The sequence below is a fragment of the Salvelinus namaycush genome, chromosome 36 (assembly GCF_016432855.1).
Source record: "Salvelinus namaycush isolate Seneca chromosome 36, SaNama_1.0, whole genome shotgun sequence".
Lineage (NCBI taxonomy): Eukaryota > Metazoa > Chordata > Actinopteri > Salmoniformes > Salmonidae > Salvelinus > Salvelinus namaycush.
Genome location: NC_052342.1, coordinates 9,551,692 through 9,577,067, shown reverse-complemented (window position 1 = coordinate 9,577,067; position 25,376 = coordinate 9,551,692). Strand labels below are relative to the sequence as shown.

General features: G+C 42.5%; 1 protein-coding gene across 7 annotated transcripts; it reads right to left on the bottom strand.

The window, feature by feature from the left end:
• Positions 1–11,308: 11,308 nt before the first annotated feature.
• LOC120030684 (uncharacterized protein PB18E9.04c-like) lies at positions 11,309–23,278 on the bottom strand. 7 transcript variants are annotated; one of them, XM_038976128.1, is made up of 12 exons: positions 22,995–23,278; positions 18,749–18,838; positions 18,470–18,571; positions 18,005–18,103; positions 17,785–17,859; positions 17,256–17,276; positions 15,786–15,830; positions 15,483–15,524; positions 14,824–14,925; positions 14,686–14,710; positions 14,481–14,548; positions 11,309–13,045 (listed from the first exon to the last, which is right to left on the bottom strand). In XM_038976128.1, exons 1-12 carry the CDS (start codon positions 23,056–23,058, stop codon positions 13,032–13,034), a joined length of 747 nt encoding a protein of 248 aa, XP_038832056.1. In that variant the 5' UTR covers positions 23,059–23,278; the 3' UTR covers positions 11,309–13,031. The 7 variants fall into 7 exon arrangements, with proteins under 7 accessions (XP_038832056.1, XP_038832059.1, XP_038832060.1 ...); XM_038976131.1 differs by having other exon boundaries at positions 14,478–14,548; positions 18,470–18,547; positions 22,995–23,277; XM_038976132.1 differs by having other exon boundaries at positions 14,478–14,548; positions 18,482–18,547; positions 22,995–23,277.
• Between the last annotated feature and the right edge of the window lie 2,098 nt (positions 23,279–25,376).

The following is a 25,376-nucleotide window of genomic DNA, read 5'->3' as shown; positions in this document are numbered from 1 at the left end:
AGCATACTTAAATTCACACAGGACACCGGATAAGACAGGAAGTACTCCAGATATAACAGACTGACCCTATCCCCCCGACACATAAACTACTGCAGCATAAATACTGGAGGCTGAGACAGGAGGGGTCAGGAGACACTGTGGCGCCATTCACTGATACCCCCGTACAGGGCCAAACAGGCAGGATATAAGCCCACCCACTTTGCCAAAGCACAGCCCCCACACCACTAGGGGATACCTTCAACCACCAACTTACCATCCTGAGACAAGGCCGAGTATAGCCCACAAAGATCTCCGCCACGGCACAACCCAAGGGGGGGGGCGCCAACCCAAAGCACTTCATGATGACGGAAGTGAGTGCTACGGGGCGATAGTCGTTTAGCTCAGTTACCTTAGCTTTCTTGGGAACAAGAACAATGGTGGCCCTCTTGAAGCATGTGGGAACAGCAGACTGGGATAGGGATCGATTGAGGACGCGGATGCTCTGAGGACGCGGATGCTCTGAGGACGCGGCTAGGGATGCCGTCTGGGCCGGCAGCCTTGCGAGGTTTAACACGTTTAAATTTTTTACTCACGTTGGCTGCGGTGAAGGAGAGCCCGCAGGTTTTGGTAGAGGGCCATGTCGGTGGCACTGTATTGTCCTCAAAGCGAGCAAAGAAGCTGTTTAGTTTGTCTGGGAGCAAGACATCGGGGGCAATCTTGAAGCGTGGAATCAGATTGGTCGGACCAGCGTTGAACAGACTTGATCCCAGGCGTTTCCTGTTTTAGTTTCTGTCTATAGGCTGGGAGCAACAAAATGGAGTCGTGGTCAGATTTGCCGAAAGGAGGGCGAGGGAGTGCTTTGTATGCGCCGCGGAAGTTAGAGTAACAACGATCCAGGATTTTTCCAGCCCGGGTCGCGCATCCACCAGTCCAATAAGAGAGTATTCCTTGGAGTCCACCCTTTCCATCAGGGCCTGCACAGAGAGGTTGAGTGTCTGGATGGACAAAAAATCTACAGGGGAGGACATTGACTTGGAACATCTCTGCCAGTGGAGGCTGCTGAGGGGAGGACGGTTCATAATAATGGCTGGAATGGAGTCAATGGAATGGTATCAACCACATGGAAACCACATTTGATACCATTCCATTGATTTCATTCCAGACATTATTATGAGCTGTCCTCCCCTCAGCAGCCTCCATTGATTTCTGCGTAGCTTTGAGAAGATGTACAGTACATACAGTGCCTTCAGAAAGCTGTGTTACTGCCTGAATGAAAAATGTATTAGATTTTTTTTTTGTGTCACTGATCTACACACAATACCTCAATGTCAGGAGTAAAAATGTGCTTAACAAATTGCATAATAAGTTGCTAGTGGTTAACATGATATTTTAATGAATACCCAATCTCATACAATTATCTGTAAGGTCCTTCAATCGAGTAGTGAATTTCAAGCAGATTCAACCACAAAGACCAGCCCCCTGGCTGGTTTTTCAATGCCTTGCAAAGGGCACCGGTTGGTAGATGTGTAAAAAAAAAAAAGAAAAAAAAAAGCAGACACTGAATAACCCTTTGAGTATGGTGAAGTTGTTGATTAGGCTTTGGATGGTGTATCAATACACCCAGTCATTACAAAGATACAGGCATCCTTCCTAACTCAGTTGCCGGAGAGTAGTGCTGAGCGATAACTGCTTTTTGAGGTTGTTTCGGTTCGATTATAGAAATTATTTCACGGTTTTCCCATTTTGCTTTCGATAAAAAAATGTTTAACATTAAATGTATTTTGTATTGTTGGTTGAATTCAGTAACAACACAGAATAAAACAATGAATAAAAGTCCCATGATGGTAGTAACTGCCCATTACTGCATATCACTTATTAACCATTTATTCACATTGCTTTACTTTTAGATGAAATATTTCAGTTGTTGTGTATATTACATTTGTTTTATTTGATGACTTTATTTCATTCCAAGTCATCTAATCTCTATAGAGCTGCTGCCTATGCTGTCTGACAAAATCCCTATTTTGTTGTTCTTCAAAGTAAATAATGCATACTTTTATGACTGCTGAATAAATAATGCATACTTTTATGACTGCTGAATACCAACTAACAATCACAGATCAGTGGTTGTAATAGTAGAATGCACTTTTTCAAAATTGGGTACTGCATCATCAGTTTTCCTCTTGTCATGTGAGTCATTGCTGTGTCATTGTCAATTAGTTGTCATTCCAGTGTTAATTTGCTAAATTGTAATTACTTCGCTGCTATGGCCTATTTAATGCCTTACCTCCTTATGCCATTTGCACACTGTATATAGATTTTTCTATTGTGTTATTGACTGTACTTTTGTTTATCCCATGTGTAACTCTGTGTTGTTGTTTTTTGTCGCACTGCTTTGCTTTATCTTGACCAGGTCGCAGTTGTAAATGAGAACTTGTTCTCAACTAGCCTACCTGGTTAAGTAAATAAAGGTGAAATAAAAAATAAAATAAATAAAAAATTGCATACCTTAGAGAGCTATTTATAACTTGTCAGAAATGTTCAGATCAACTAGCTCATGTCAGCTAATGTTTATTAGCTAGGTTTTTAGCCCATTGATTTTGTTGTAATGTTTAAATCACTGAAATATCACATGAATACACATTAGACATAGCAAAATGTAAAGAATTGCATGAAATAAGCTTTAAACCTGCAAAATGATCTCCACGAACAAGAGGGGCGTGAACAGTTTGTGTTATGGACAGTGCTTGTGTCCATAGAAATAGACGTTGCGCACTCTCTGAGGGACCGCTGACTTATATCATGTATTTTCAGGTAGAGATACCTCGCAAAGCAACAGCTGCTCTCGATATCACCTGCTGATCATTGCGCATTGTCTCTCATCATTAGCAAGCGTAAAAGAAACACAGACCGAACAAGTAGATGCGCAACGGATTATGGTCATTGTAGTTAATTACCAAGTTTTATGCGATAAACTATATAGAATATTGGCCTGTTGGAAACGACATTTCCCTACGACATCGCACAGTTCAGGCTGGATCTGATTTATCTCCAGAGAAACTGGACGATGTGCGTATTGAGCTCACAGGGGAAAAAACGAATGAAATGGAATTCAAATAATTGAACTGATATCGGTCAATTAGTTGTTTTTAAAACTGAAAAATAACCAACAGTTCGGTTCATTGCTCAGCACTACAAACGATTCAGGGGTTTCAGCATGAGTCCAATGGTGATTTTAAAACAGTTACAGAGTTTAATGGTTGTGATATAAGAACACTGAAGATGGATCAACAACCCTGTAGTTACTCCACAAAAGTGAAAAGAAGGAAGCCTGTACAGAATACAAATATTCCAAAACATGCATCTTGTTTGCAACAAGGCACTTAAGTAATACTGCAAAAAATGTGGCAAAGAAGCAACCTTTTTCTCCTGAATACAAAGCGCCATGTTTGGGGCAAATCCAACACATCACATCACTGAGAACCACTCTTCATATTTTCAAGTATGTGGTGGCTGTATCATGCTATGGGTATAGTTGTCATCAGCAAGGACTAGGGAGTTTTTTAGGATGAAAATAAATGGAATACAGACATAAGCACAGGCAAAATCTTAGTTGCAGAAACTGGGAGACAAATTCACCTTTCAGCAGGACAATAACCTAAAACACAAGGTCAAATCTACACTGGAGTTGCTTGCCAAGAAGTCATTGAATGTTTCTGCCTGAGTGGCCTAGTTACAGTTTTGACTTAAATCTGCTTGAAAATCTATGGCAAGACTTGAAAACAGTTGTCTAGCAATGATCAACAATCAACTTGACAGAGCTTGAAGAATTTTTAAATGAATAACGGGCAAATATTGTACAATCCAGGTGTGCAAAGCTCTTAGAGACTTACCCAAAAAGACTCACAGCTGTAATGGCCGCCAAAGGTGCTTCTACAATGTATTGACTCAGGCGTGTGAATACTTACAGTACCAGTCAAACGTTCGGACACACCTACTCATTCAAGTTTTTTAATTAAAAAAAAACTATTTTCTGCATTGTACAATAATAGTGAAGACATCAAACTATGAAATAACACATATGGAATCATGTAGTAACCAAAAAAGTGTTAAACAAATCAAAATATATTTCATATGTGAGATTCTTCAAAGTAGCCACCCTTTGCCTTGATGACAGCTTTGCACAATCACCCAGTGAAGCATGGTGGTGGCAGTATCATGCTGTGGAGATGTTTTTTCAGCGGCAGGGACTGGGAGACTAGTCAGGATCGAGGGAAAGATAAATGGAGCAAAGTACAGAGAGATCCTTGATGAAAACCTGCTCCTGAGTGCTCAGGACCTTAGACTGGGACGAAGGTTCACCTTCCAACGTGACAACGACCCTAAGCACACAGCCAAGACAACGCAGGAGTGGCTTCGAGACAAGTCTCTGAATGTCCTTGAATGGCCCAGCCAGAGCCCGGACTTGAATTTGATCGAACATCTCTGGAGAGACCTGAAAATAGCTGTGCAGCGACGCTCCCCATCCAACCTGACAGAGCTTGAGATGATATGCAGAGAAGAATGGGAGAAACTCCCCAAATACAGGTATGTCAAGCTTGTGTCGTCATACCCAAGAAGACTCAATGCTTGAAGCCAAAGGTGCTTCAACAAAGTACTGAGTGAGTAAAGGGTCTGAAAACGTACGTAAATGTGATATTTCCGTTTTTTTTTTTAAAACAACTGTTTTTGCTTTGTCATTATGGAATATTGTGTGTAGAATGATAAGGGGAAAAAACAATGTAATCAATTTTAGAATAAAGCTGTAATGTAACAAAATGTGGAAAAAGTAAAGGGGTCTGAATACTTTCCGAAGGCACTGTATTTCATTAGGCTCTGTTGGCTATGGGCTCTCCAACCGTGTTCCAGGGGTCTTGGACCTATAGGCTACATTTGGGCTTCGAATTCAGGATACCCTCCAAGTGTAGAGCGCAGTCTTAACGGAGTGAATCTCTCTCTCTCCCAAACTCCTCAGAATTGCGGTGCTGCAAGGGGGTTGAAGTGGAAGGCAATCTTCTGTTTTGCAAGCTGTTCTTGCAGGATGGGAGACAAGTCAGCGAAGGCCTCACGCAGCTCCTTCTCTCCTCCCCGGAAGTTGGTTCCCTGGTCGGAGCACAGCTCAGCAGGCCTCTCTCTGTGGGCGATGAATCTTCTAAGGGCCATCAGGAGGTCTAAGTGTACACCCCTCGTGGTGAGACACTTGAAGATTATCCCCTATCTCTTCTCGATGCACCATCCCATTTTGACCTGGAAGGGCCTGAAGCGTTCCATACCCGCTTGAAGAGGTGCAGGCGTGCAGCTGGCAGGTCAGCCATCTTGAGGACAGCAGGTCTGTATTTCCATTGACAGCCTTCTTTGTAAGTGTGCTGGAGGTGACGGATAACTTCCCGCCCGCAGATGATCCAAAAAGTGCGGCGGATCTCTGCGAACATCCTCTCAGGGCCAGAATCTGTGCCACGTAACCCCCTGCATGGAGATCTGTTAGCTCTTGAATCTCGAGCCACCTTGGTGCCTACAAAAACTTTGAAGTGACAAGCCACATCAGCATGGTTGTGGAATCTGTTCACAGGATGGTCTGGTCGATCTTCAAGGTAAGCTCTTCCTCTAGTAGCTTGGCAAGCTGCACTCCAGTCTTGGCATGGAATGTAGTTGCTTATGAGCAACTCTGAACGGGTAGGTCTTGCCGTGACTATCTTCTGTTCACAGGTACGCAACGGACACTTCGGCTTTCTCAGATGCGTCGCAGAATACATGGACATCTCTGGTGACACTCGACTGGTCGACATCTGCAGGTACGTAGCACCTAGACAGGGTGATGTATGGCAGGATCTGTAGCTCTTCTTCCCAATCATTCCAAGCCTGAAGTAGATCTTGAGGGAGAAGAAGGTCATCCCAGTGTTTATCCCAGAGGTGCTGGACCAACACTTTGACTTGAAGGGTGTACTGCAGAATGAACCCAAGGTGGACGTACTGGCTGGCGAAAACCTTGTACACATTCCGCGTGGTCGGCACTTTGTAGTCCACGGCTCGATCCTTGTACTCCAAGGTTTCCAACTGGCAATGCCAGCTGAAGTCTAGGGTAGACTCAGGTAAATCTTCTTCCTCCTCTGGGGCAGGCCAAAGCTCAAGGCTGTCTAATCTGCACACCCAAGAATGGTCCAAGCAGCAGGGACTCGTTCAGGTTGAGACCCTGGAACTGGGAGGAACAGTTGAATACGATGCGATTTCTTGCCGCTGTGTCTCACCATGTGGTGGGGGATGTACCACGATTCTCCTTCTTGAGTATGTCAGGGCTTAAACTTCTTACCTGGGCTTGCCTGCATCAGCTTCTGTATCTCGGCACTGGAAGCTGCAGCTCTTTCTGGGTCCTTAGCAAGCCGTCTCTCCGTGCTTCTAAAGCTTGGCATCACCGCTTCCTTTGGGACTTGGAAGCAGGGCGTGTCTCTCTTGCACATTAGCAGGGTGACATAGAGAAGCACTACCTCCACGTGTGCAGTCTTGGGCTTTGAGCAGGTCGACGGCTTCCTGATCCTGCCTCGGCTGGGTCACATCTTCCTCATTCTGGAACGGTAGGGTGTCAATCTGCCAGAGCTTCTTGACATTCCTGAACAGCACAGAAATTGGGGGAATGATGGACGTCAGTAGGCACTTCTGTGGCCAGAGGTGTTGCTCCACAACCCTTGCCGGACCCTGAAGCGTCCATCCAAATCTGGTCCAGACGGCCGCTGGCCCGCCCGGAGGACCCAACCTCACTGGTTCGATGGCGGTGATGAAATTGGGATAATCGGCACCGATGAGGACAATAGGCCTGGCGTTGACGAATGGCTGTATGAGGAAACCAACCAAGTACTTGTACCTCTTCTGAAGGCAGGTCACTGGATAGGAATGGTCTGCTACTCCAAGATGAGTCACTGTGAAGGCCCCATTGATCTGGAAACTGGTCTTGGGTTGCGAGGTTGGAGAGATGCTTAAGGTCACTGATGCACCACAGAGGGTCTGCACCAGAGAGGGTCTGAAAGACTAGTTCTTCGGGGGTCCCCTGTAATTCAAGCTTCCATGCAGCGTCTGTAAGAAGCATGGTACGCTCGGACCCATCGTCCAGATTGGTGTAGGTGTCCAGGGTACGGTCTCCATGGAGTAGGAGCACTCTGATCACCTTCAGCAGGACACAATTGCAGTCAGCTGGTCTGTCCAGGTAAAGCACGTCTGTGGCTGTGCTTAGCAGGCAGCTTTCCACTTTTGGTGCCTCTTTGGTGGGGTCTGGCATTGACCTTGTGAAGGACTTGTAGATGTGTTACCCGGCAGAGACCACAGGGCTTCTTAAGGGTGCACTGGGACACCTGATGGTCCCTTCCACAATGCAAGCACGTCTTTCTGATCCACTCTATTACTTGTTCCTTGGTGAGCGTCTGGATGGCTGAACACTGGTTGAGATAGTGCTCAGAATTGTTGCAATAAGGACAGTATGGCTTCACCTTGCTTTTCTTCTTGCCAGCAGCCGAGCTGTTGGATGCTGTGGCAGCCGCTCCACTTTCCGGGTTGTCTTTAGCTCCATGAAGGATGGAAGCTGCACGTTTCCCATGGCGCCCTTCTGACTTCTGCCCAAGCCTGTCCTTATGCCCTTTGCCTGATGACTGGCCATTGTTGTCTAGACACCATGAATCATACTGTAACCACTCTGAGAACTCGAGTAAGGTCTATGTGGTACCTGTCTGGTGAAGAAGCATGTGACGGTGGGTGTCACAGGTGATAGCTTGCTGAAAAGGCATTCTACATGAGACTCACACATCAGCTCTATGTGGCCATATGGACCCAGTGTCCGGAGCATTCTCGCTAAGAACTGGACCTGTATTGTAAACTTGTTGAAGGCAGCTGTATCTCCACGGTGTACATCGGGAGAGTCCATGACACTGGCTATCTTCTTTAGGGTGACATGGTGTGGCTGTCCAAACTTCTCGTTTAGGACTGCCATGGTGTCTGAGTAAGGCGTGGGGGAGTTGAGGTAGGAATCTGTCACTAGGCAGACTTCTTTTAGCTTTAAGTGATACACCAGGATCTGATCCTTGAAGAGCTTGTTCCCACCAGCTGGCAGGGGGTTCTCTAGTGCGATCTTTAGGTGAGCGAACACACTTGGGTCTCGGCTCCTGAAGTTAGGGATGGTTGGCCTAGACCCTCTGTAGGTCCTGCACTGCTGCGGCGGCGAAGCCTCTAGGGGGCGGCAGATGGGGTTGAGGGTCTGGCCTAGGTAGCCATGGAACCTGGCGGGTCATAAGCTGCTGCATGAGGGTGAGCCCTATGAGGGAGAGACTTCTGGGTCACTGCACCAACTTAGCACTGTGAAAGTGCAGCACTGGCCTGGTGAGGATTTTGGCGATAGTCCCCATCAGGGTGCTAGCTTGACTCTCTGGGACAGTGCAAATGTGTAGCCTCTCTTGGATGGTGGCCTGGAGGCAGCAGCGGATGTTGCCTGATCCCTCATGACTTTGAGCTCACTCATCATCTTGTCCAGGAAGTCTACTACTTGTTCTTTCTCTGGCTGCTCTGGTTCTTCCTCTGTAGGCAATGGTGGTGGATAAGGCCACTCACCATCGCCAAATTCCTCTTTGTTGTCATCGCACTCCTCGCTGTACTCCTCGCTGAACTCTTCTTCTAGCTCAGGTGGGTGAATGAGGTGGACTGGAAGGACTGACCTGAGACGTACAGTGGGGCCAGACTAGAGGTCAACCGATTAATCGGAATGGCCGATTAATTAGGGCCGATTTCAAGTTTTCATAACAATCGGAAATCGGTATTTTTTTTTACACCTTTATTTAATCTTTATTTAACTAGGCAAGTCAGTTAAGAACACATTCTTATTTTCAATGACGGCCTAGGAACGGTGGGTTAACTGCCTCGTTCAGGGGCAGAACGACAGATTTTTACCTTGTCAGCTCGGGGGATTCAATCTTGCAACCTTACAGTTAACTAGTCCAACGCTCTAACCACCTGATTACATTGCACTCCACGACACGTTCTTAGCCTGTTACGCGAATGCAGTAAGCCAAGGTAAGTTGCTAGCTAGCATAAACTTATCTTATAAAAAACAATCAATCAATCATAATCACTAGTTAACTACACATGGTTGATGATATTACTAGTTCATCTAGCGTGTCTTGCTTTGCATATAATCGATGCGGTGCGTATCGTTGCTCCAATGTGTACCTAACCATAAACATCAATGCCTTTCTTAAAATCAATACACAGAAGTATATATTTTTAAACCTGCATATTTAGCTAAAAGAAATCCAGGTTAGCAGGCAATATTAACCAGGTGAAATTGTGTCACTTCTCTTGCGTTCATTGCACGCAGAGTCAGTGTATATGCAACAGTTTGGGCCGCCTAATTTGCCAGAATTTTACGTAATTATGACATAACATTGAAGGTTGTGCACTGTAACAGGACTATTTAGACTTATGGATGCCCCCTGTTAGATAAAATACGGAACGGTTCCGTATTTCACTGAAAGAATAAACGTCTTGTTTTCAAGATGATAGTTTCCGGATTCGACCATATTAATGACCTAAGGCTCGTATTTCTGAGTGTTATTATGTTATAACTAAGTCTATGATTTGATAGAGCAGTCTGACTGAGCGGTGGTAGGCAGCAGCAGGCTCGTAAGCATTCATTCAAACAGCACTTTCGTGCGTTTTGCCAGCAGCTCTTCGTTGTGCTTCAAGCATTGCGCTGTTTATGACTTCAAGCCTATCAACTCCCAAGATTAGGCTGGTGTAACTGATGTGATTAGGCTGGTGTAACTGATGCACGCTAATAGCGTTTCAATCATCACTCGCTCTGAGACTTGGAGTAGTTGTTCCCCTTGCTCTGCATGGGTAACGCTGCTTTGAGGATGGCTGTTGTTGATGTGTTCCTGGTTCGAGCCCAGGTAGGAGCGAGGAGAGGGACGGAAGCTATACTGTTACACTGGCAATACTAAAGTGCCTATAAGAACATCCAATAGTCAAAGGTTAATGAAATACAAATGGTATAGAGAGAAATAGTCCTATAATTCCTATAATAACTACAACCTAAAACTTCTTACCTGGGAATATTGAAGACTCATGTTAAAAGGAACCACCAGCTTTCATATGTTCTCATGTTCTGAGCAAGGAACTTAAACGTTAGCTTTCTTACATGGCACATATTGCACTTTTACTTTCTTCTCCAACACTTTGTTTTTGCATTATTTAAACCAAATTGAACATGTTTCATTATTTATTTGAGGCTAAAATTGATTTTATTTATGTATTATATTAAGTTAAAATAAGTGTTCATTCAGTATTGTTGTAATTGTCATTATTACAAAGACATTTTTAAAAATCTTCCGATTTAATCGGTATCGGCTTTTTTTGGTCCTCCAATAATCGGTATCGGCGTTGAAAAATCATAATCGGTCGACCTCTAGGCCAGACGGTTGTTGAGTAGACTTTGTGGGGGTGTAGCTGGAGCTGGCTGCAGTCGGGTCAAGGGGTGGCTGGAGACTGCAGACCTTTTCCTCAAGTTTCCTCATTTACTGTTTAACTTCGTCAAGCTCGGCGAATTCTCTCTGTACAGCTAGTTCAGACATATGCAGCTTCTCGTTCTCTTTATGGATCTCCTCTAGCTCTGCTTGGTAGACCTTTGGCAGCTTCCTGTGTTCCCGGTAAACGTAGGGTGTGGAGGGTTAGTATTTAGTATTTGATTAGGATCCCCAATTAGCCAAGGCAGTGGCTACTCTTCCTGGGCTCCAAACCTCTTCCTGGGGTCTGCTTTCCTCTGTGCTCTTTTCCTCTGCCAGCTGTAGGGTAGCTGGGGTTATGAACCATACCCTTTGTAGTGATGGCTCTGATGGTCCCACTTTTGGGCAGCATCTCATTGAACCTGGTGATTGGATGAGGTTGCATGTGAAGAGGTGAAGGGGGTCATATTGGCTTCTCCTTCTTGATGAGAATGCCACTCCTCTTCTTGCTCATGTACATCCTATAGTGCTGTGCCATGGTGTGGTGAAGCGTGCTGTCTTTGGCTCACATAGCCTACCTTGTAATTTTGTAGATGCTGTGGTAGCTGTGTCTGACGCTTCGGACAAACTGATGGCTACTACTCACGTAGTAGTCTTGCATCTTGCTCTGGAAGAAAGCACTGAAGATCTGTCTCGAATGGACCAAAATTAAGTGGAGGACCTGTTGGACTATATATTCTTAGGGTTTTCTTAGCACTTAATATGTTCTCTCCCAGGTACTTGTAAGGGCACAGATGACAGACAGGTAGGATTCCAGTTGAGGTGGTTTAATAACGCTGATTCACATAGAACAGGAACGGCACAGCACAGTGTATGGGCTAAGGCACTTTAAGGTATGGCTTGACAATTGTTTTAACCAAGAGTGTGTGTGGTTATGAAAGTAAAAGGGGAATGTAAATACAATAGTAAATGGCAGGTATAAGCTTAATACATCCTCCAATTACATTGGTAATAAACAATAATATGACTTCAATAGGTTATGTGCTGCACAGGACAAAACAGCCTAACAACATGGCTGTGACTTCACTAATTAAAGATCAGAAGGGTGTAGCCACCCAGCACTACAAAGCATCATCCTCACATAACTGCATGAACTTGAATGCATGCATGTCTACACAATCCACAATAAAACCAAATAAACTATACTTCACACATACAGTATTTATAGTTACAGGGCATATTAACAAGGCACTGGGGAACATTATACTATACAAATCACAAATGTCCGAAATGAGATGACAAAAACAACCGAGCTAGCAAGCTTGCATTTGCTAGCTTGTGGCAAAAACGCGAATTAGCATAACAAAGATAAACTACATAATTGTCAGCGAGTACGTCCACAACATTAACACATGAAGAGTAAGAAATATGTACTCATATATCTGAAGGATACACACTGGCCTTGGTAAAACAAATAATGCTAACTAAAGGAAAAAACAATAGATGGCTTGAACTAATCACTTGACTTTTCTCTAGTTACTTCCTTATCCACAGAGCTGGAGATCGCCCAGCATGCTCTGCTCCACTTAACCGGTGGGCGGAGCTACAGCTCTCCTATACTGAATAGTTTATTCTCCATAGCCTTTCATATGGTTGCGTTATATAATTCAGCACATTAAAGATACGGTGTGTAGCCAGATAAAATCAACATCAACTTTCGTGAGCACGTACAGGTGCAAAACAACACATATTCAACCAATGCCGATCCGTCAAATAACGTTCTTCTTTATTTTAGAAATTCAAATCATCTTTGACCAGTGGGAAGTCTTATTGTTTGCTCTAACATACACAATAACTGGTTGAAAAGCAGGAAACATACCGGCAAAATAGCTAATCTTTACAATCCTGGCATTTACACTGAAAGCTAAATAATTTATTACAACAGATTTAAAGCATACAAACACTTAATAATGTGTACTGGTCACTAACTGGTTTGAATCAAGGAATTGTGTGCTGAATTCAGGTTCAGTGCATTTGGATTTCATACATGTTTGTGTGATATAAAATCAAAACCAATATCTTAAATACAGGGATGAGACAAACAATCCTCTTGCACCCAGACAATGAGCTTTCGGTTTAAATTATTTCTCAATAATTCAAAATCTATCATTCTTTTCCTGAATGAAATGTCTGGATGTTAGTCTTGATTAAATTGAGATCACAGTTCCTCCTTGGCTAAATTACCATCAAAATAAGAATACAGAAAATAGTGAAGTACATATTTTTTTAAATGAAATACAGTATCTTAGTGAATATTTTTTTAACAAACACATGTTCAGTTAAGAGTCCCACATCCTACAATACTCCACACCAATCTTCTTTCCACACTATACAGTATAAGAATGTGTCCACTTAGCTTCTGGGATTCTTATACGCCATATTTGATTGTCCAGCATTTTTAGATAGTTGAAGGTCTTGACCATTTTTGGGGTTGTGAGAGCTATTGGTCATATACTGTAGAATGGGATGCCCTCCCTTTTATCTTGCACCAGCTGAAAGGGAGAGTTCAAAATTAACAAACTGGTTATGTATTATAAAACCCCAACTCAGGATCATACAGTATTTGAGAGGTGTGGTTATATAAATGAGACTGCTCCTTATAACATCCCTCCCATTACAACAGGAATTTCAGTAGCCAAACGTTGTCGAACGTTGCACATAGAAATGCCATGAATAGAGCTGGCGTGATTCCTTATTCCTTGTTCTACATAGCATATTTCTGTCTGAATGTTACATAACATTGCCTCCTGTTGAAATCACCCCTGGTGTGTTTACTTTGTGGTTACTCAATAGAACAGTAGAGGTCAGTATTGTATTATTGTCCAGATATCTGAGTTTGGCCTGTGTTGGCTGAAAGTGGGACAATAGCCATAGACCTAGGGGTTAATTGCACTGTGTTGCACAAATGACAGTAGCCCACATTGTCATTTGACAGATGTCTTTCTCCAAAGTGATTTAGTCAAAGAAGCCTCTTATACATTTTATTTCATCATAAATCTCTCAGAGACTGCAACATCCAAATCTCCCAAACAGCTTTAAAACAACTTGATGTAATAAAGTGTAGGCTTATTGAAAAGGAATTTGAAATAAATCCAAAATTGTGACAATAGCAGTCAGTTATCCAAAACCCTAACCAACACTTTCTCTCTCAGCAAAATTCCTGACCGCTGACACCATTTCCCCCTTCAGCTACTGGCCAACAGCTCAAGGCTCTTATTACACTCCATTTGCACACACTGCATATAGATTTTTCTATTGTGTTATTGACTGTACTTTTGTTTATCCCATGTGTAACTGTAGAATCTTAATTTGATCACACAATTGCAGAAGAACTTTACACACAGGGTCTGACCGGCAAACATTGACATTTGCCGGCCCAGGGAGCCACACAATAGGGGCTGTCCAAAATAATATGTGTTTGTGTGAGGAAGTCTGTATCTTTCATCCCCTGCTGGTCTTTCAAGGGAGGGGCAAAAAATCACAGGAAACACCTTCCCCTGCTCTCCCCAGCCCAGGCCCATTACTGAACATGCACAATGAAATATTAAAAGCGCCCAGCTTCCCGGGAATAATTGCATGTCCACGCCAGATAAAACAAAGTTGTAATGTAAAGGGATGGGGGAAAGGACAGAGAACTTGGAAAAGTTAAGTAGAAGACTACTGGTATGCATGTTTCTCTTGAACTTTGATCATTTGATTGAAGCTTTCTTCCTTGTCTTTCAATTATTGAAGGGTAGGAGTCATGGGAACTGCTTGGACTAATTGTTTGGTAGAATCTTTTCACACTACTGAACCGAGCCAAACTGCACTGGTCTGGTTAAGCATCCACCATAGTTGCAGGAACTGTGCTGAAGAAGACTGTGTGAAATATATAACAGCAATTGACAATGCTAACTTGCTAGTAAGTAAACAGTTTAAACGTACCACCTGAGGACTTCACCCCGAGAAGCATGACACCATCTTTGGTGCTGTCCGACCTGCTCTGGAAAGAGGCACTGCAAAGAGGAGAGAGCAGAGCATATTGGGAGTAAAATATAGTATTTTTCTTTAAAAGATGATGGTATATTTGAACTGTTCAAATGGGGTACTGTCTAAATGGTATCTTCGTCTACAGTCCAAAGACTATACTTACTTTTCTGTTCCATTATCAATTGCCTCTGTTGAGGGACAAAACAAAAGTGTGACACTTAGTTTGTAACGTCAATAGACTTCTGTGTATGTAGACATAGTGCTGTGCAGAGTCACATCTAATTCAGTAATTAAGTAATACCTGTGTGATCGTGGAGCTTCATGCATTTAAATTTGAAAACGAAGATGACAGCAGCCATCACAACTCCCAGGACTGGCAAAAGAATCCACAGCATCTTCTTATCTGGAGACAAAGAGGAAGCCCATCTTTCTTTAGTGTGGCAGACAAAACTGTTGTTTTTCACTCTATGAGAAGTTGGATTAGTACCATTGTTCCAACAATGTATCATGTAGCCAATTTATGATGAGTTGTAATTGAACATGGCCTGACTAATGACTTTGTACACACACACACACACGTGCACACACACACACACACACACACACACACACACACACACACACACACACACACACACACACACACACACACACTGACAACCCAGTCAAATGTGAAGTGTGTGCACCCTCTGGTGGGTGTGCTATTGGTAGAACATAGATCAGGAATAGGCAACCCTGGTCGTGGAGTGCCGCAGGCACTTCATGTTTTTGATTTAAACGACCTGGAAGACCAGGTGTTTTGAATTTAGGCATTCATTGAACTGATCCATTAGCCCCGTTGGTGAGGTGTGGTGCCTAGTTGGAACCAAATCCTGCAGTACCTGCGGCAATCTAGGAACAGGGTTGCCTACCCCTGACATAGATGTTGAGGTAAATGCGCCCATAAAGTTGCAACATTACTTGATTTAGGAGTTTCTGGTTCTTCTTCTCCAGCATGGTGACCTGAGTAGAGAAATAACATACTGTAAAACTCAAAATACTCTGTAGCGTGATTTATGTAGTAAATTCTATGATAACTTCTATGAACTTTCAATAACCACGAGAAGGAGATGCTAGTTCCATAATTTGGAACTTGCCATCTGGATAATGTGTCTATTTAAAATGTTATGTTTGTTTTGCTGACTGTGTGTGTTTTTCAGTGCGAGGTAAATTTGTGTCAGTGTGAGTTCATTTCTATACAGATGATGGTAGCAGAGGACCTACTGGCATCTTGACCCACAGTCCTATTGTTCATGTCTTCTACCTGACCTGGAAACATTGTAATTTGTATCATTATACCATCCTGTTCATTTTCAGATAGTGGACAAATAAGTGCATTGAGGGTAGGGTTGCAAAGCTACTGGTCATTTACCAAAGTTACCAGAATATTCAGTAATTTCGGTAATTAATAGGTCATTTATGGCAATCTATGGTAACTTTGATGATTTATACTTGAATAACTTTCCAAAATTGTATTGATATATAGTATTCCTTATTACAAATGAAAATAATGCCATTGTTGGTTAGATGCTTTTTTCATTAAATAGGCATTATTCTCTTGAACATACGGTCTATCCACTAGAAATTAATGGAAAATATGGACACAGGTCTAATAATGAATACTATATATATACAGTACCAGTCAACAGTTTGGACACACCTACCGGTACTCATTCAATGTTTTTTCTTAATTTTTTACTATGTTCTACATTGTAGAATAATAGTGAAGACATCCACACTATGAAATAACACATATGGAATCATGTAGTAACCAAAAAACTGTTAAACAAATCAAAAGATATAAAAATGTTTAGATTCTTCAAAGTAGCCACCTTTTGCCTTGATGACAGATTTTCTTGATTTAGCACCTGTGTTTTATTAGTTTCTTTATGAAAATAGTTAGCGAACACCAAGACAGTAGCTAAAGCGAGGGGCTATAGCAGCACACAAGTAGACATCAAATGCATGCTGGCCCGGGCATGCCCTGAGCTCATTAAGTTAGCACTACTGGAGTGAAATTGGACTGGGCGAGAAGGCCGACGCTCCAGCCTTTGGGAATCTCGCCAATAATGAATACTATATATATATATACATATATAAAGAGAGGGAGATAGAGAGGGAGAGCATATGTTTCAAGACAAAATAGCCCAAAAAAAAGCATCTAACCAGCAATGGTATTATTTTCAATCAACTCTGCAACAGTCCCAACAACTGTCTTTTTTCACAACTGCCAACAGTTTGGCGCCAAAACATTTACAAAAAGGACATTCACCTAGTAACAAAAATAAGTGTGTAAAAAAAATATAAAGGATATTTCATGCTGAATCTCACATATTAAACACCAATGGTATTCATTAAGTTGATGGTTTATATTTAGGATAATGTTAGTCTTATTTGATTATTTAAAATGTTTTAAGGGCACAGAGGGCCAGAGATAATTACAGACACCTATGATAATCTGAAGTACCCAGAAGGGCCACTAGATGTCTTGTGATAAATTATATAAAATCCTTGAAAGTTACCCAAATTCTTGTAGTTTACCTGTAAACTTCAAAATTTCCAGTAATATACCCTCGCTTTGCAACCCTACAAGCATTTCGCTACACTCGCATTAACATCTGCTAACCATGTGTATGTGACAAATAAAATTTGATTTGATTTAATTGAGGGACAGTGATAGTGCTTTAGACTTACCTGTAATCCCACCACCTGAAACTGAAGAAAACATTAATGGCAAACCATTGTTATTGGGTCATGAGGATAGTACCTGAACAAGGCAGTTAACCCACTGTTCCTAGGCCGTCATTGAAAATAAGAATTTGTTCTTAACTAACTTGCCTAGTTAAATAAAGGTAAAATAAAAATACATCAAGTGTTTTTTATTAAGAAATGAAGGCTATCCGAAATTATGTAATATCTACACAAGCTGGCTTTGTCATATTTATTTATTAGAATGAGTATACTTAAGTCACTTCCATTGATTGTTAGCTAGCGGTGGCTCGAGTTCGCTGAAGTTTTTAGTGGTTGTTAAGAGAACCCAACCATGGATTACAGTCTTCCTGGCCCATATAAACTACTTCCAGGGTAAGGAACCATCTAACGTTGAGTTGTAAAATCCTGAAATTCCCCTTTAAGTTTCAGTCTCATCCAGTCCCAAGTTATTGGTTTAGTGGGTTATTTGATGGAACATAAGTGAATAAATCAGATTGACAGTAAACGGTACCTTTCTCTTCTGGTTGTGAGGTGGTCAAGGATCCTGGTGAAGGAAATCCATGTCTCTGTGTGGTTGTCTGAATAACTGAAGAATGACAATTTTAGCTTTACTGTAATCAGTAGGCTATTTCTCATTACAGAGCAGAAGGTATCTTTAACCCAATGCTTTGCTTGCTATCATCTATCTTATCTCTATTGTAATTTGAGAGAGGGTAACAACCTCCTCTTACCTTGTAAGTTAGTGTTTGATGTAGGCTGAACTGTGGTCCCATTTGTGAGTGGGTCACTCGTGGGAACAGTTGTTGTGGCCTGGGTCTCTACCCATTTTGCTGTTAAGGGGGATGAATGCACTCATTTAGAGCATTTCTAACATTTAAGATCTGGGGCAGTATCAATCATCTTAGTAGGAGTGCTGATCTAGGATCAGGTCCCTCCTGTTCATGTAATCTTATTCATTGTGATCTAAAAGGCAAGACTGATCCTAAATCAGCACTCTGAGATCCTTGATATATGGGCAGCCTCTGGTTATTACCATTTGGTTATTCCAACAGCCATGCATCTGTAGAGCTTATTTGACATATGAGCACATCTGACCTAGGGTGTAGGACCTCTGTCATAGAAATACAGTTTACAGAGCAGACTGTAGTCAGTATTTTTTTCAAATGAAACTTAAATGGCCAATATAAATTAAATACCATCAACATTACCAGGTGGAGATGTGGAATGCACTGAGAGATGGGGTGGTGTTGCTGCTGTTTTTTCCGTGGCAGTTACTGTGACAGATTTGTTCTCGGTCACTGGAATGTAAAATCAGTCTAAGAGCAGAGTTACTAAACCAGCATGCTGTACCTCTCTCTAAAGAGGAACCCGTTCTAAGGTTACAATGTCCTAAGGTTTTGACAGTTATTTGAACAAGAGATTAATACAGCTGTTTGAATCTGAAACCATGCTTTGATATGTTTTCTTTTACTTACTGCGTGTGGTCACAGCAGCAGTGGCAGCAGCATCGGTTGTACGGACAGATGTAATGGGAGGAGGAACACTTGTATTGGGTGTCTCAGTTGCTATGATGACAGATCAAATATATTCTAACTCAGTAGTGTAAAATAAGATGCAAATCATCAAAAAGTAGCAGCAGGAGTCGTCGGTGCTGAGAAAATCTTAGACTTAAAATAGCAACCAGATTTAAAAAAAAGACTATCGCTGTCTATGCGTCTGCCTATTGTTCATCTCTTGAAATATTACCTCAGAACCTCATAATATACCTACGTGGAACTTGGTCTAATGGCAGTCCATCAGGTTGCCCTGCTGCTGGTTGTGCCATTGGCGCTTCTGATCTTTTTTAACAATACCTAACTTCTGTGGCAACACCAGAACCATACCGAACGACAAACAGGCAAAAAATGACTTCATGATTTAGTAAGTTGTTTACGATTTCAAGACTGAATGTAATATATTGTTGGCTAATACTTCCTGTTAAGAGAACCTGTAATTGTACCACGTTTAGCAATAAGCTTCACCTGCAGACTAATTCTCAGTAAGGTGCGGCTCTAAATCCTTAAGCAATCTAGAGGATGTGAGCACTCCAAAGAGCTCACATTATGACAGATCGAAAGTCACCATTTCTATTTTGGTCGCTAAAACATTTCCTCAGACATAATGGTCCCTTTTAGATTCAAAGGTTAGCCAATTGTGTTCCTGTTTGGCATGGTTTGAAAGACCACTGTCTGACATCTATTTATTTTAATTTTAAATCGGACGATGCACCCCTGAGAAAGCCGTCCCGTCTGTGACACTTTGAGGTGGATATCCTCTGCTTCAGGCCCAGACCTGTGAAAAGCTGCATCCTGTCCCAGACAGAGTATTGTTGTCCCCTGGCCCCTACTGGCTCGAACAGTCAAAGGGCCAGGCAGGGTTTCCTGTCTTCTCCCCCGTCAGAGAGGGGCTTTAGCTCAACTGTCTTCGTGCCTGATGTTTCACACTGACTTTTTGAGCACATAACCCAATACTTGACCCCTGCTTTTGCCTCTTTTTCCTCTGCTATAGCTGCATTTTGTCTTGTACAGAGACCACTCCTCATCGGCAGTGTCGGCAGATTCACCCCTGCCCCCACCCTTTCATAATAAGTACTGTACCTTATGGCAACAGTAATAATCTATTTCCATGATACAGGCAAATGCACTTGCATTTCACCCTTTATCAATTTAGTTTTCTGTATATTATGGTGGGACATAGTGGGGCAAAAAGGTATTTAGTCAGCCACCAATTGTGCAAGTTCTCCCACTTAAAAAGATGAGAGGCCTGTAATTTTCATCATAGGTACACTTCAACTATGACAGACAAAATGAGAAAATCCAGAAAATCACATTGTAGGATTTTTTATGAATTTATTTGCAAATTATGGTGGAAAATAAGTATTTGGTCAATAACAAAAGTTTATCTCAATACTTTGTTATATACCCTTTGTTGGCAATGACAGAGGTCAAACGTTTTCTGTAAGTCTTCACAAGATTTTCACACACTGTTGCTGGTATTTTGGCCCATTCCTCCATGCAGATCTCCTCTAGAGCAGTGATGTTTTGGGGCTGTTGCTGGGCAACACGGACTTTCAACTCCCTCCAAAGATTTTCTATGGGGTTGAGATCTGGAGACTGGCTAGGCCACTCCAGGACCTTGAAATGCTTCTTACGAAGCCACTCCTTCGTTGCCCGGGCGGTGTATTTGGGATCATTGTCATGCTGAAAGACCCAGCCACGTTTCATCTTCAATGCCCTTGCTGATGGAAGGAGGTTTTCACTCAAAATCTCACGATACATGGCCCCATTCATTCTTTCCTTTACACGGATCAGTCGTCCTGGTCCCTTTGCAGAAAAACAGCCCCAAAGCATGATGTTTCCACCCCCATGCTTCACAGTAGGTATGGTGTTCTTTGGATGCAACTCAGCATTCTTTGTCCTCCAAACACGACGAGTTGAGTTTTTACCAAAAAGTTATATTTTGGTTTCATCTGACCATATGACATTCTCCCAATCTTCTTCTGGATCATCCAAATGCTCTCTAGCAAACTTCAGACGGGCCTGGACATGTACTGGCTTAAGCAGGGGGACACGTCTGGCACTGCAGGATTTGAGTCCCTGGCGGTGTAGTGTGTTACTGATGGTAGGCTTTGTTACTTTGGTCCCAGCTCTCTGCAGGTCATTCACTAGGTCTCCCTGTGTGGTTCTGGGATTTTTGCTCACCGTTCTTGTGATCATTTTGACCCCACGGGGTGAGATCTTGCGTGGAGCCCCAGATCGAAGGAGATTATCAGTGGTCTTGTATGTCTTCCATTTCCTAATAATTGCTCCCACAGTTGATTTCTTCAAACCAAGCTGCTTACCTATTGCAGATTTAGTCTTCCCAGCCTGGTGCAGGTCTACAATTTTGTTTCTGGTGTCCTTTAACAGCTCTTTGGTCTTGGCCATAGTGGAGTTTGGAGTGTGACTGTTTGAGGTTGTGGACAGGTGTCTTTTATACTGATAACAAGTTCAAACAGGTGCCATTAATACAGGTAACGAGTGGAGGACAGAGAAGCCTCTTAAAGAAGAAGTTACAGGTCTGTGAGAGCCAGAAATCTTGCTTGTTTGTAGGTGACCAAATACTTATTTTCCACCATAATTTGCTAATAAATTCATAAAAAATCCTACAATGTGATTTTCTTGATTTTTATTTATTTTTTCCCTCTTTTTGTCTGTCATAGTTGAAGTGTACCTATGATGAAAATTACAGGCCTCTCTCATCTTTTTAAGTGGGAGAACTTGCACAATTGGTGGCTGACTAAATACTTTTTTGCCCCACTGTATTTGCAAGGGAGAAAACTGCCATTTCTCTCGCCACTCTAGAGAGGCGTGCACTGCAGTGACCTTTGGTTGGGTGTTTCCTGCAGATGTTAGATTCATACGAAGGAGATTTGCTGCCGATTGGACCATTTCACTTCGAAAGGGACTCAGGACAATAATCTCTCCCCCTGTGAGAGAAGGGGCAGTTTGGTTCCCACTGACTATCTGCAGTTCCAATCACCTCTCTGGGCAGCACATGGCGGTTAACGATCCTCTTGGATCCGTGCCCATGCTCCAATCAAAACAAACAATCTGGAGACTCCCTCTTTTTATTTTCCACCAGCCCAAGTAACCACATTAATTTGTCTTTGGCCTGGACATTATTTAATTCCTAGATGTTTTGTCTTTGTTATCCGTGTTGTCCGATGCATTACGTCCCTCGAATAGATCGCCAAAAATGGCTAAAGTTGATCATAAGTCGACTTGAAATGAAGTAGACATGAAATAAAGGTGTAAAGTGAACACAAGGTGATGAACAGGGTTCCTCATACACACCTAATAAATACTATTTTAGGTGTGCATTTTGTCTTTCAATAGACCTTTAATAAAATAGGAATAATTTAGGTCCTGCATGAATGTTTGGTTGGTCTCCCAGTTTTGGTTGGTCTCCCTGTCAACATTCATGTCCATGTGACCCTCTTGGGTGACTTGCACCATGGGGAGGTTTCAGGGTTATCCTGGTAACACTTGACGCAACTTAACACAAAGTGTTCAGAAATTGTATACTACTTTATAAATATTAATTGCACTTTATTAAGGTTTGTGGCTGTACCTTCCTCCACATGAGGCTGACCAGGATAATATACATTATTTGGGGAAAACTACACAAGATTCACATCAACAACAATAAAAAACAACGCTGCTCTTATCTCAGGCTACGGCAAACGTAAAAACCCACTGAGGCATCACTGGACGTCCCTGGAGAAATGTTCAACATGTGAGCCTGTCTGTTAGAACAACTCCCAGACATACTGTGTTTCATGTCATACTATAACATAATTCATGATCCAAATGTCGATATACAAGATTTTTTGTTGCAAACCAAGTCTGGTTAAGATGGTAAGTAAATACTACAGCCAATTAAAACAATTATTCTACTTATCAAGACAAAATAACATAAAACACAATACATTTCAACTACTGGTAAGTCATGTTGTCTATTTTTTAAGTGTACATTTGTCCTGACTACAACTTTTTAAATCCATTACTGACTGAATAAAAAAAAAACATTTCTGCATATGCAACAATAGATCCTTTTTCACCACGTACGATCTCCTATCCAAGTATGTTTGTAGTCATTTTTTACTCCCAAAAGCAGTTCTAAATATCCATGTAGGCTTACCTGTAGTGAGGAGCTTGAGCGGGGTTAGGAGAAGGATAAGAAGGGCAATCCTAACGGTCTTCATGGTGGTTCTACTGAGCGCTCCCGTCCTGGGTCCTTTTTAGGGGTCTGCAGAGCTGTGTGAGCCACTGCTATCAACCACTGGAAAAGTTGTTCACATTCTTGCCGATTTCTGCTTATTGGCACTTTCTTTGATAAAAAAAAATGGGAGGAAGTAGACCAGCTTCCCTTGAGGTCAGAGGGTATGGGGAGGCTATTTCGGCCAGTGGGAGAAGTCTTTCACGTGTCCCAGCTTGGACAGGATCTCGGCCCCAAAGGTGTGTTTGTATTTCAACGCCAACTCCTGTCACTTATTTTTTCCTGCCCGCACGTTGCAGGCGTGGCGTGACCGGTGTGAAGGAATCTAGTAAGTGTCTCAGACTTGGCTGGGCTGTGTATGACCCAAAGCAACATGTACAGATGTAGGATCTTAATTTGATCACTCTTTTGTTGCTGAGAATTTTCCTGCAAAGCAGGAAATGCAAACTTGTAGTCGATTTGAGAATTAGAAGGCTTCTAAAGGTTGTAATTTCCCCAATTTTCCCCAATTCCCTACATCTGTAAGGCCTGTCAGTTCAGAATGGGCTTTCAGGAAAATAGTTTTGCCTCAAACTGAACTGCATGTTCAGCTCTTCAGCATATCCTTGAGACACCCACATTTTCAAAGGAACTCATTCAAGGTGACAAATAATTGTTACACTTCTTATGTAAAACCGTGCTCACTAAAACCAATATAGTGGTCAGTTGCAACTCTCGTTTGACTCTTTTAATATAGCTAGGACCATTTTTTATTTATTTTTTCATTTTATTTCACCTTTATTTAACCAGGTAGGCAAGTTGAGAACAAGTTCTCATTTACAATTGCGACCTGGCCAAGATAAAGCAAAGCAGTTCGACACATACAACAACACAGAGTTACACATGGAGTAAAACAAACATACAGTCAATAATACAGTAGAAAAATAAGTTTATATACAATGTGAGCAAGTGAGATAAGGGAGGTGAAGGCAAAAAAAAGGCCATGGTGGCGAAGTAAATACAATATAGCAAGTAAAACACTGGAATGGTTAATTTGCAGTGGAAGAATGTGCAATGTAGAGATAGAAATAATGGGGTGCAAAGGAGCAAAATAAAAAAAATACAGTAGGGAAAGAGGTAGTTGTTTGGGCTAAATTATAGATGGGCTATGTACAGGTGCAGTAATCTATGAGCTGCTCTGACAGCTGATGCTTAAAGCTAGTGAGGGAGATAAGTGTTTCCAGTTTCAGAGATTTTTGTAGTTCGTTCCAGTCATTGGCAGCAGAGAACTGGAAGGAGAGGCGGCCAAAGGAAGAATTGGTTTTGGGGGTGACCAGAGAGATATACCTGCTGGAGCGCGTGCTACACGTGGGTGCTGCTATGGTGACCAGCGAGCTGAGATAAGGGGGGACTTTACCTAGCAGGGTCTTGTAGATGACCTGGAGCCAGCGGGTTTGGCGACGAGTATGAAGCGAGGGCCAGCCAACGAGAGCGTACAGGTCGCAGTGGTGGGTAGTATATGGGGCTTTGGTGACAAAACGGATGGCACTGTGATAGACTGCATCCAATTTATTGAGTAGGGTATTGGAGGCAATTTTGTAAATGACATCACCGAAGTCGAGGATTGATAGGATGGTCAGTTTTACAAGGGTATGTTTGGCAGCATGAGTGAAGGATGCTTTGTTGCGGAATAGGAAGCCAATTCTAGATTTAACTTTGGATTGGAGATGTTTGATGTGAGTCTGGAAGGAGAGTTTACAGTCTAACCAGACACCTAGGTATTTGTAGTTGTCCACATATTCTAAGTCAGAGCCGTCCAGAGTAGTGATGTTGGACAGGCGGGCAGGTGCAGGCAGCGATCGGTTGAAGAGCATGCATTTAGTTTTACTTGTATTTAAGAGCAATTGGAGGCCACGGAAGGAGAGTTGTATGGCATTGAAGCTCGCCTGGAGGGTTGTTAACACAGTGTCCAAAGAAGGGCCAGAAGTATACAGAATGGTGTCGTCTGGGTAGAGGTGGATCAGAGACTCACCAGCAGCAAGAGCGACATCATTGATGTATACAGAGAAGAGAGTCGGTCCAAGAATTGAACCCTGTGGCACCCCCATAGAGACTGCCAGAGGCCCGGACAACAGACCCTCCGATTTGACACACTGAACTCTATCAGAGAAGTAGTTGGTGAACCAGGCGAGGCAATCATTTGAGAAACCAAGGCTGTCGAGTCTGCCGATGAGGATGTGGTGATCGACAGAGTCGAAAGCCTTGGCCAGGTCAATGAATACGGCTGCACAGTATTGTTTCTTATCGATGGCGGTTAAGATATCG

Excerpts from the sequence above, each read along its gene's own strand:
- LOC120030684 (XM_038976127.1), bottom strand. The coding sequence starts at position 23,058 with ATGAAGACCGTTAGGATTGCCCTTCTTATCCTTCTCCTAACCCCGCTC. Across the intron at positions 18,104-18,469 it reads TCCACCTGGTAATGTTGATG|CAAAATGGGTAGAGACCCAG; the intron begins GTATTTAATTTA and ends CCCCCTTAACAG. Across the intron at positions 14,926-15,482 it reads ACCAGAAACTCCTAAATCAA|ATAAGAAGATGCTGTGGATT; the intron begins GTAATGTTGCAA and ends CTTTGTCTCCAG.